Genomic DNA, 12855 nt, shown 5'->3' with positions numbered 1-12855 from the left:
GGTAGAATTAAGGACTCTGAACAACACGAATCGTGGACTAAAAAGGCAAACAGGAAGTCACATTCAAGCTGTGGGTCTTTTTTCCCAAGCAACACCTGAAGTCTGGAGGGGGGGGGGTGCATCGGTTTTCAAAATGAAGAAATTAAACTGTGGTTGTATAACGTTAACAATCAAAAACAACTTCTCTAGTTACCAGGAAATCATGGGTGGGAGTGGGGAGCAATGGAGGAATAAAATGCTGTAAGGGGGAGCAGGTTTTGTTGTTGTTGATTAGTCATTTAGTCATGTCCGACACTTCGTGACCCCATGGAGCAGAGCACGCCAGGCACTCCTGTCTTCCACTGCCTCCCGCAGTTTGGTCAAACTCATGCTGGTAGCTTCAAGAACACTATCCAACCATCTCGTCCTCTGTCGTCCCCTTCTCCTTGTGCCCTCCATCTTTCCCAACATCAGGGTCTTTTCCAGGGAGTCTTCTCTTCTCATGAGGTGGCCAAAGTACTGGAGCCTCAGCTTCACGATCTGTCCTTCCAGTGAGCACTCAGGGCTAAATTTCTTCAGAATGGATAGGTTTGATCTTCTTGCAGTCCATGGGACTCTCAAGAGTCTCCTCCAGCTCAAAAGCATCAATTCTTCGGCGATCAGCCTTCTTTATGGTCCAGCTTTCACTTCCATACATCATTACTGGGATGCTAACAAAAACCCTCTTCTACCAGAGGGATAGTGAATGTATATTTTGCCTCTAGAAACTTTTTAAAATGAAACCTGGGGATTATTGTTTGTTCGGGGTGTGGGTGGGGAGTTACTAGCCTGATGCAAACCCCCATGCAGGAAATGCTTTTCAATTATATATATTATAATTAAGGAAAGTGGGAAGTCCATTTGTGCATTGATGAAGGCTTGCACATACCTTGAGATCAGTGTGGCATTCATTACAAAGTAATATTCCTTTTGTTGGAGCCTGTCAGCCAAACTGAGGCAAAACACATAGGCTAGCCTTGTCAGTTAATGGTTCCATTTTGCTAGCACAAACTATGTAATGATTAAAACCATTACCTTCCTTTTCTGACAGAAATTCTCTTAGATCCCATCTGAACCCTGGAGATGCCAGATAGGACCAGCAAGGCATTCTGCCACCTGGGCACCAGCTTCCCTGAGCAACTGCTGTTGCTTTAAGTTGCTTTTTTTGCCACTGGCGTGGCAAAAAGCAGTGTTTGAAATTAGCCAGGTGCATTTTGCCCCTGCCTATCAGCCACTTTTGCCAACAAAGGTCCGTATAGTAAAAGCTATGGTTTTCCCAGTAGTGATGTATGGAAGTGAGAGTTGGACCATAAAGAAGGCTGATCACCGAAGAATTGATGCTTTTGAATTATGGTGCTGGAGGAGACTTATTGGACTGCAAGAAGATCAAACCTATCCATTCTGAAGGAAATCAGCCCTGAGTACTCACTGGAAGGACAGATTGTGAAGCTGAGGCTCCAATACTTTGGCCACCTCATGAGAAGAGAAGACTCCCTGGAAAAGACCCTGATGCTGGGGAAGATGGAAGCCACAAGGAGAAGGGGATGACAGCGGACGAGATGGTTGGATAGTGTTCTCGAAGCTACTAGCATGAGTTTGACCAAACTGCGGTAGGCAGTGGAAGACAGAAGTGCCTGGCGTGCTCTGGTCCATGGGGTCACGAAGAGTCGGACACAACTAAATGACTAAACAACAACAACATCAGCCACTTGCGACCAAGTAAAGATGCCTGGGTGCCAGAATGGTGCCTGATTATCTCCACCATCTGGAGGCACATGCCTAGCGATCCTTGAATCTTGACTGTTTTCACACACTCATACCACATCCTGTAGAATTCTATTAGTTATAGTTTATCTGCAAAATCGGAACAAATTTCAGGAAACAAAAAGCTTTGTCTGTGCAGCCTGAGCAGGAGCAGTCGCCATTAAGGAAAAGAGGTAGGAATGGACCAATGTATAAGTAGACTGTCCCTGAGTCAAGTGACTTTTCTTCTTTAAGTTCTCAGAGCTCTTAACTTAGCCTTAAAATGCACTTCATTGCAAATGAAGCAGTAGGACTGCCCCAAAACTTTTGTAGGGGCAAATAATATTGAAAGTGTGATTGCATAACAATTTCCCAGGAGCACAAATCATGATGAATGCATAATAAAAATAACATTTGGGGGGACTCTCTGACAACTCAGCAAGGGCAAATAAATGCACATTTGAGGGGATCTGGAACTTTTTTCTTCAGCCAGTGATGAACTTGTGTATTGTATTTAGTAGATGGGAAATGCAGAAAATCAAACCCATAAAAGAAGTTATTGCTACCTTAGCTCCCTACCTGCGTCATATATCTGCTAAGGAAGGCCCTTTGATAGTCCTCCCTGAATAACTGTGTTTTCTGGTATCCTTATGTTAGACCAGCATTTTATTTTTCTTCCTTTACTAACTTATTAAGAAGATTAAACCCAAGTTTTATATGAGACAAGTTGTGCCTGCAGAAACCACACTAAGCTTTTATGGCCACATCTGTGCTTGGGTGAAATGGAAGATGCCCAATGCAGATCACATAACTAATTGGAAAGGTTTTCTGCCACTGAGCTGTCCATTCAAGAAATGGAAACTATATCCTGCAAAGGATTTTAATATGGGGCCAGGGCTGGGAACCTTATTAGTTGGTAAGACTTTCCCAAGTCAACCTCTTGGTTGATATTAGCGTTCCATGACAGGTGACTCTGAGTGAGGAAGATATTCCACCAAGCTCTAAAGTCTCATTACTAGAATTGCTTTTCCTTCATTCTTCATGTGTTTTTCTGGTCGACATAAACTTATGACGTAACAAATCTGTTAGTCTTTTACGCCGCTACAGAATTTTTGTTTTCTCCTTTGTGCTTTTCGGGTATTTAAGTTAGACTTCTGTCTGAAGTAGGATTTCCACATTTAGAAATAAGTTAAATATCTGTAGTTTTTGTGAGAGTTTTGAAGAGAAAGAAATATTGTCTGAAGAACTGGTGTGTGTCAATTACCTCTGAAGTTTTGGTTCTTTGTTTGTGTGGTGGTGTGCGCTTTTTGTGACTGATCTTGATTTCAAGGTGTAAATTGAATGTTATTCTAGGCTTTTTCATCTTTTTAAGAAATTATACATAAAGCACAAATGGATAATCTAAAATAACACACAGTAGATGGCTTCAGAGGCTTAATAGTGAAACAACAGAGGATGCAGAAGGCTTAAAAGCGAATGGTCGTCTTTTTTTAAAAAAAAAACAACAACCGTGACATTGGGCCTAAGAGGGGTGGGAAATATTTTTATGGACCTCTTTTAAAAAGTTGGTTCATATACCAATAAATATGTTGCTTTGGTATTTGAGGATATAGTAACCAATGAACCATTTCGTCGCCCAAATTAAAAACTAGGAAGTATTGTGAAAACGACTAAACCGCTTCTGGCGCAATGGAACACCGTGATGGAAGCCAAGGTGCATGGAAACGCCATTTACCTCTGCGGATAAACACCGGCTCCGTAGGTATGAAAGAGGAAATAAATGCCGCACCCCATAGTCGAATTCGACTGGATTTAACCATCCAGGGGTCCTTTAAATGCTGAAGTGGAGGGATTGGTCTTTAATCCATAGCAACAGAACCTGCCAGTAACTATGGGTGAAGCAACAGCAGCCACAGAATATGACGAAGCCAGCCATAGTGATCTGTATTGCTGCTATGTGGTCACTTGTCTTCCTTTACAGAAGACCGCTCTCTATTAAGAGAGTAGTCCCTTTGAAGGAGTCCTCTACTTGAAGGGCTAACTAGTTCAAGTAGTGATGACTCTAGGAATAGATTACAGGGGCCTCGAAAATTTGCTCATCCACAGTAAACACCCGGACAACAGACTGAACAGGTACAGTTGCTTTCTCTACGGTGAGATGCACTGTATCAGTAATTTTTCCCAGAATTTGTGTCCATACACCAAAATGGGGAAATGTTAATTTTATGCAGATCTGTGCCATCTTTTGCACCCCTCTCTTTGGTGGGTGGTGGTGGTGCCATCCTAATTGCTGCATTTTATCATTCTGCACTAATTTTTAGAAGCAGGAGATAACCACGTAGTCATTTGCCCAACTGCATACACTTGTAACAGATATTAAAAGTGATGGAGATTTAAAAGTTCAGACAGTAGTTGCAGTTGTTCCAGTATCATTCCCAGCATATTTCATCAGTTTGCATTTGCTTCTTTTGGGTAGTGAATCATAATCCTCTTAACTACTTGTACGCAGTAAGAATCTCAGAGGCAGTTCTTATTTTTGTGGGGTTTTGCTTGCCTGTTTCTGTAAGGAGAAATTAAATACCTATTTTAGCGTTTTTTTGCTTGCTGTTACTAGAAAAAGGGGCTTCAGCCACAAAAGAGTTATGCCATCTACTGGCATATCTGTATATTTTGGAAAAACCATAGGAGAAAGACAGCAGCAACTAACTCAGATGATACTGTGTTTTTAGAAAACAGAATCACACAGATTGACAAAGGCAGTGATATCTCTGCTATTTATTTATTTATATTTCATATAATTCATTCGCTACTTGATTGCAAAATACTCCTAAAAGGTAAAACAAGGGGAGAATCACAACCCTCCCTTCAAACATACAAAAGTTAAAATACTAAAACAGATTAAAATTGAGACCTCAACGTTCTAAACATCTATCTATTTGCTTTGCAACATGAAGCTACAAATGATTAAAGTATTAGTTAAACAGAGCTGGTAACAGTATCTAATTGCAAAGCATTTCGGAGAACAGTGAAACCATTTAGCATAATATGAGTATGGCAAACTGTAATGTGCCTTCATTAGCAAACAGTGCCTTTTGATTTGCGCAAAGAAGAATAAACATTATGCCTGCCTAATAAAACAATTCTGTGCGTGTTTTTGCAGGAAATGGGCAGAAAGCTTAGCATTTGTTTGTCAGCGGTTTATTTGCGATGCAGCATGTGTCAGGGAAACATTTTAATGACCAGCTTCAAGATGACACAGTCTTGTCGAAGAGGAAAGTATAGACCACATTTGTCAGGTGGCTAGAAAGCTTGATGCCCTCTTAGAGGCTAATGTTTTGGACTTTCCAGTTCAGGACGCTGGAAATGTATATGGAGGGAATGGAGAACCTGTGGTCCTCCAGATGTTGTGAACTTGGCTGTGCTTGTTGGAAAAACGCCCGGGAAGGCCGCCACCTTCCCAAGGTGTCTCTCCGGTGGTCATCCTCTGGCTGTAAATCTTCATCAGTCCAGAGAGACCGGTAATAAGCGACCCCTCCCTCCTGAGAGGAGCACAATCAGTAGCTCTAAACTACTTTATTTACAGTCTATACACAGAGAATCCATCAGCGTGTCTGCTCTCTCTGAGCAGCAGTACAGAAGAGCACACTTCACACAGAAGCGAAAGTAACTTCTTCACAGTACTGAGACTGTGCTGAGACTTCCTGTCTCACGCTCTCAGACACTCACATGATATAAACAACCATTGTGCTGCTCTCTGAGCAGCTGGTGAGATAAAATTCCTAACAGTGCTCGCTAGAGCTGATGGTTCTCTGCTGCTCCAGAGAAGCGGACACGGAGCAATGGATCCAGACTACAAGAAAGAAGATTCCACCTAAACATTAGGAAGAACTTCCTGACAGTAAGAGCTGTTCGACAGTGGAATTTGCTGCCAAGGAGTGTGGTGGAGTCTCCTTCTTTGGAGGTCTTTAAGCAGAGGCTTGACAACCATATGTCAGGAGTGCTCTGATGGTGTTTCCTGCTTGGCAGGGGGTTGGACTCGATGGCCCTTGTGGTCTCTTCCAACTCTATGATTCTATGATTCTATTCTAAGTTTGGAACCCAACAAAAGATTCCTGCATTGCAGGGGGTTGGACTAGATTACACTCTTGATCCCTTACAACTCTGCAATTCTACGACTCTATGAAGCTCAGAGGGCCTCAGGTTTCCAATATTTATTTATTTTATTTATTAGATTTATATGCCGCCCTTCATCATAAGGTCTCAGGGCAGCTCACAGAATGAAACACAAGACAAAAACAAGTAAATAAGGAAAACAGAACAGCAAAACAGTACCTGGAGTATACCTGAAGGCGCGTCTCCATCCCCATCGTTCAGCCCAGACACTGAGATCCAGCTCCGAGGGCCTTCTGGCGGTTCCCTCACTGTGAGAAGTGAGGTTACAGGGAACCAGGCAGAGGGCCTTCTTGGTAGTGGCACCCACCCTGTGGAACACCCTCCCTTCAGATGTCAAGGAAATAAACAACTATCTGACTTTTAGAAGACATCTGAAGGCAGCCCTGTTTAGGGAAGTTTGATGTTTTATCGTGTTTTTAACATTCTGTTGGGAGCCGCCCAGAGTGGCTGGAGAAACCCAGCCAGATGGGCAGGGTATAAATAATAAATAACACATTATCATTACAATGGTACCTCGGGTTAAGAACTTAATTCGTTCCGGAGGTCCGTTCTTAACCTGAAACTGTTCTTAACCTGAGGTACCACTTTAGCTAATGGGTCCTCCTGCTGCTACCGCCGCCATGCGATTTCTGTTCTTATCCTGAAGCAAAGTTCTTAACCTGAGGTACTATTTTTGGGTTAGTGGAGTCTGTAAGCTGAAGCGTCTGTAACCTGAGGTACCACTGTATTATTATTATTATAATAATACCTGTTCTATACCTGTTCTAAAACCACGCAGACTGAATGCAAGTCCGCTCACCCTTGCGTTGCAGCGCAGGCTCTTCCAAGACCCTGACGGGGGATACTGGGATCAGCATCTAGTCCGGACAGGTGATTCAGGCGTAAGCCCATGGCTGCCTATCTGGAGCTGAATCCTAGCCTTCACCCGGGATTGGCAAATGGGAGTGCAGGCTCAGGTGCAGACTGGGGCATGGGGTGGAGCTGATGGAGCAGGAAGGCTTCTCTCAGGTCCACAACCTGGCCATTTAAACAGCCCACACCTGGAGCCCTTACCTGTTATTTCCCTTGTCGGGTTCCCCACCTGCCTTCCTGTCAGGAGTGCGTGCAGGAGCCAGGCCCTGTGACCAATAGGAATTTGCAGGACTGGGGCCTTCCTAAGTTTGTTCTGAAGGGGCAAGGCACAGCCTCACAGGTGAAGCCGATTGGTAACTCACAGCACCTGGTGGCAAGATCTGGGGAGGGATATAAGGTCAACATTTACCCTTGGCTCTTTGCCACAGCAACACGCTTCCTGCCTTGCTGCGTTTGGCTTCTTGCTTCCTGATCTTTGAACCTCGGCTTCTTGACTCCCTTCTTCTTGATCCTCGGACCCTTGACTTCGTGACTCCTTGCTTCCTGATTCTCAGACCCTTGGCTTCTTGACTCCTGGCTCTCTGACCCTTGAACTCTTGGCTTCCTGACTCCTGCCTTCTAGACCCCTGTTCCTGCTCCCACCCCACCATCTTGCCCCTGGTCCTGACGTCCCCTACCAGGTCTTAGATTGCTCATTAACCGGACCGCGACACTTCCTTCATTTCAAGTGATGGTTTTATGACCTTGCTGTGGCTAAGGTGGCCGTCGTGTTCTGGGGCCAGGTAGGAATTTGCCCACCGGTCAAATTGGATCCAGCCTGGTGGTTTTGCCTACCTCATAGCAATTGTCACAACTTGTTTGGGCATTGGGGCAACCTCAGTCTGGGATGGAGAGGAGGTTGTAGTCTTTATGTGCCTCTCCAAATGCTGGGTATCCTGTTAAAGGGATTTTTTTTTGGGGGGGAGCGGCCATTTCTTCATGCCCAGCCAGGGCCCAGGGCTGATGGCACTCTTCCAGACAGCAGTCCTTGCAGGTATTGCCCTATTTGAAACCCCTGTACAAATTGACCAGAATATCACTTCTGGCAGGTGGGCTGGAAGTATTTAATTGCCCAAGCCAAAGCTTTTTCATCTGTATTCAATGAAGATGTAGCCTGTTTTGATCCAAAAACCAGTCTCAGTTGTCTTTGAATTCTCTGTGGGGTTGGGGACTGAGGAATGTGATGTCTAGGCCCGCAACTGCTAAGACACAAGACTCCTATTTATGGTGGGTTTTGGTGTACAAAAGTGGCGTGTAATTGTTCACCTTTAGTGCTACAAGTCTCAAGGTTTTCATTCTTGTTTGGGTTTTGTGGAAGGGGGGAAACAAAAACTTGTTTTCGGGTGTGCCTTTGTTACATGGTTTCTCTTTCTGCATTGTTTAGATTGAGCAGTTAAGCTAGTTGCTGATCTTTGGAGTAATCGTTCTGAAAAAATCTTCAGGGAAAACTGGGACATGTTTTGTCCCAGTTAGGGATTCTGGGTAGGGAAATGGTTCACAGTAATGAGGGGAAAGGTATATTTCAATTTCCTGATTTTCGTAATACTCTTGTAATATGTCCTATAGTCTCCATTCATGCTGCTGCCTTGATAACATCTCACCCATCATGCACATAAGCTCATTTCTGCTGCTTAAAGTGTGTACAGTGAAGTGTGTGTGTGTGTGTATGTGTGTGTGTGTGTGTTGGGGGTGAGAATGCAGCAACATGCACACCCTTCCCTCCATCTCTTTGTGTTCACACCACTGTGCAGCTGGAAACCTTTCAGATTTTAATAATAGGGGATGAGTCTGTTTTAACCAGGGAAATGGTAAAAGTACTAGGAAATTATTGTGTGACTGTAGGTTATCAGAACATGAAATTAAAGCTGTTCTGTTATAACAAATTACATAGATTTTGTAGAATAAACAAAATTGTGTTATCTATTTTATCTTAGGGTTGCCATATTTCGGGAAGTGAAAATCTGGACACAAAGGTTGTTGAGGTTTTTACTTATTGGGTTTTGTGTGTGTTTTTGTCTACATTTGTTGAGCGTTTTCTCTCTCTCCAAAATATCCCCCCAAACATAGCTGTCAACTTTTCCCTTTTCTTGTGAGGAATCCTATTTGGAATAAGGGAATTTCCCTTTTTAAAAGGGAAACATTGACACCTATGCCCCGAAAACAGTTTTTAAATAATTTTTTTAAAAAATTCCGACAAAAAAAATCCATTCCCACAATGGACTGCCATTTAAATTTCCCAAACATTTAAAATGGCTGCCAAATTCTGGGAACATCCGGGAAATTCCAGACTTATAGCAGCCCTAATATCTATCTATCTAGGTGTGGTTGCTAGCAGTTATTGAAAGTAATGGCATACTGAGTTAAAGGAGGAAATTGATGTGTGGGACAACTAAGAGTTTTTAAATATTGGAATGAATCAAAATGTGTAGCTTGCTGACTGAACTTTTGCTTTCTCTCCAGCTGAACAAGCAACAGCTACAGATTGTGAAGGAGCGCTTTCAGGCCTTCCTGAATGGAGAGACACAAATTGTGGCTGATGAAGCATTTTGTAACGCAGTTCGAAGTTACTATGAGGTAAGTTGAACGCGGTTGTTCCTGGGGCAGTGCCTGAAATGGGTGGGAGCGTAGGCGTGTGTGTAAAAATCTCTGCCCCCAATTTTATAGTAGTATTTGTAAGTGTGTGAGCTCAAGGTTACTTAATTGTGTGAATACAATTTCTTAATTCTGCTTGGTGCCTCCTAGGGATTGGAGTTGACAGAGGTTTAACATAAGATTTTCCGAACAACCAGAAAATGTTATCCCTTCCCCCACATTGATGGTGACATGCTGCTGATCTGCTGCCCCGTCCAGCACAAATCTTGAGTCACCTTTCGACACATTCTGCTCAGCTAGGGATGTAAGAGGGCATCATTTTCTACTCCACTCTGGGTTTGTCATATGCAGTAGTGTTTCTGCTCTGCTGCAGTTTGCCTTCTGCCAGCAATTAAGTTATGTGTCTCACTGTCCACTATGGTGATATTGCAGTAGATAATGCCAATCCTGATTGATTTACCTGAGATGAATAAGAGAACATAGACAATTCCCACTCCTGTTTTTCGTTTTCATTGGAATTCTCTGACATCCCTACTCTCAAAATCTGAATTCGAGATACCACCAGCTTAACTTTAAAAAATGAGGCCTCTGAGGCCTGACCGGAGCAGGAGTTACTATCGGGAAACTCAGAAACTAGGACAAATGAGCCCACCCAATCCCCTCTGCTCAGAGAGAAGGCGGGATCCCCTCACTTGACTGAGTCGGAGGAGTGGCTGAAAAACACAAGAGCACAATATTTGGACTTGGACAACTGTCCCTGCATTCTGATAGGGCTGTATAAAGATCTGCTGAAAGAATACTCAACACAGATAAGCAAAGAACTTGAGCCAATCAAAATTTTCCCCTCGGAATGTTTGGGCCTGCTTACTTCCCTGACTTGGCTAATTAGGAGAAAAGAAGACTGCCGTCCCCATAAAGCAGTCAACAACAAGCCAAATGGAAATAAAATCCAGTCAGGCACTGAAATACCACCAGCTTTTCCAGCTTTCAGAAACTGGTAGGCTGGAATCTACTTATCCAAGCAGCAGTACCTCCTTGTTTCCATATGGTCCAACCCTTCCTTCCAAGTCTGGTGCCTAATAGAAACTTTACCATCAGTAACTTACCACATTCATCACTTTGCACCAAAGGTGATCCACCTGAGAGTTAAACTACTTCATCCTGTCTTTTGCATATTTCTTAGCTATCTCAAGTAAACACCATTTGCAGAAGAGTGGAACATCTCCATTCTGGAAACCTCCGCTTGTGCAATTGATCTACTATCAGAAATTTAGTGCATGAGCTAGAATATGTCATTTTTTGTGGCAAAATGTTTCCTGAGCATAGCTCATCATATCCTACATATAACGGAATAACTGACTCAGTCGACAGAATAATTAAAGCATATTCATCGCATTCATTCATCGCAGGTCATATATGTGCAATGCACAAACAAAGATATCAATTGGTGCACACCAGAGAATCATCACAAAAGATTGCAAAGATTAATAAGCCATTTTTCAGCTGGGTTAGCCAGCTTTTTTCAGTACTACTGAAGACCCCAGCAGATATGATGCATTGTTAGCTAGAGTATATATTTTATATATACTAATATGTTTTATTTTATATATACCAATTTTTATTAATATATTTTATGTGGGTTTTTTTTTTAAAAAAAATCATGTTTTTAGGAGTATAATAGAGTGCCCTAACTACAGTAGTGCTTATTTTACAGCATCTAAAATATTTGTCAAATATGAAAATCCAGAAATCAAGTATTGAACAACATTGATCTAGGACCTTGGAAATTGAAAATCAGATTTAATTCTGGCTTCTATTTAATTTTTCTGCCTTTCCCTGGATCTTTTCCCATTCTTGCTATAACATTTTCAAACACATCTCTTATTACCATGAGGTCGAAGCCAAAAGGCTTGCAAGCCTAATTATAGATCGCTAAGTGTGGAGAGGCAAATTCCCTCCTGCTTTCCCCCCATATTACAGATGATACCACACTAGAAATGGCATATGAAGAGCTTAAAAAGTCTTCTGCAGAACTCTGAATCGACTTCAAGTCACAAGCTTTTGTTGTGGCAATATAAAGGAGCATTTCCCCAATGGGAACATTTTATTACAGTCCTTTTGTCATATGTACCCAACACTGAGACATGGACTATTTTGGCAAGCTGTAGAATCAATGAACAAATAGACCAACTGAATGTCTGAAGAATATGCTTCCTAATTCTGGTGGCTGTTCGCTTTGAGACAATTCTGCAGAGCAGGCCTGCAGCGCAAATTTGGTGACGCTCCCAGTACAAAGTAGACCTTGATCACAAGGCTAATTATCAGCAGAAGAGAGGCTGTGCTTGCAGCGATCATTTAGTTATGCAATAACTCACTTGAAAGAGAGCAGTACTGTGCCATTGGTAATGCCATTGGTCTTGGCTATTCCAAACAACATCTACTCAGAATCGATGGGGGGAAACTAGAAGAATTGAGTCTGAAAGCATACTGGCAACAAAAGAGAGAGGAAGAGATAATTCCAGAAGTAGTATCCAAGAGAAGAGAAGCAAGCCTTAAGCCAGTATTAGGAGGGGAAGGATTGTATTCTGGAAGAATGAAAACCCTAGTGTGCCAATCAAAATGCACTGGTTACTCTCTGGTTTCCTGCGTGCCAGAATAAATGCTTTTCTCCTAAGCACCAGCTTGAGGCTTAGCTCTTCCCTTCTACACCAGGAAACTGACAACAGAATGCTAGAGTCTTTTGAAGCTTTGTTCAGAGTATTTACTGTAGGGAACCAGGCATACTTTCAACGAAGGGGAGGAAACGGATAGGAGGGGTAGAACTGTATGAGTACAAAGTTGGGTATATGGATGTCTGCTGCAAGGACACTAAAGTCTGGGCCCTGTACTGCTGTGTGTGATAACTTTAGAAGCAATGTGGTTTCAGGGTTAGTGTTAGACTAGGGCCATGGACCAAATATTTGCTTAGATTTGAAGCTCACATGGTGAGGCAGTTGCGTTCTTAGCCCAAACCATATCAAGGGGTTGTTATGAGGATTAAATGTGGAAAGGTAAGCCTGTGCACCTTCCTGAGCGCCTTGGAAGAAGAAGCATGGGATAAAAAAATAAATCTAAATTCTATTATTACTAATAGTATTTGAAGGGGATGGGTTTTCTGAGTAGTTAAGGACATGTGTATCATTAACCAAAGCAAGTACAGTGGTACCTCTGGATGCAAATGGGATCCGTTCCGGTGCCCCGTTCGCATCCTGAGTAGAACGTAACACACGACTGCGCGTCTTCACGTGTGCGGGTCATGTTTTGCCGCTTCCGCACATGCATGTGATGTCATTTTGAGCATCTGCACATGTTCGAGTGGCAAAACCCGGAAGTAACGTGCTCTGTTACTTCCGGGTCGCCATGGAGTGTAACCTGAAAACGCTCAACCTGAAGCATATT

General features: G+C 42.8%; 1 protein-coding gene across 13 annotated transcripts in view; it reads left to right on the top strand.

Moving 5' to 3' along the window:
• CADPS2 (calcium dependent secretion activator 2) overlaps positions 1-12855 on the top strand; it is a 356172-nt gene that overhangs the window by 66242 nt on the left and 277075 nt on the right. For all 13 annotated transcript variants that reach the window (XM_081211433.1, XM_081211428.1, XM_081211431.1 and 10 more), the window contains exon 2: positions 9286-9399. In XM_081211433.1, the coding sequence (XP_081067559.1) occupies positions 9286-9399 (114 nt within the window). The remainder of the gene's footprint in view (positions 1-9285; positions 9400-12855) is intronic.

This window comes from Podarcis bocagei, assembly GCF_964188305.1.
Source record: "Podarcis bocagei genome assembly, chromosome: 10".
Taxonomy (NCBI): Eukaryota; Metazoa; Chordata; class Lepidosauria; order Squamata; family Lacertidae; genus Podarcis; species Podarcis bocagei.
This window is presented reverse-complemented; position numbering and strand designations above follow the sequence as displayed.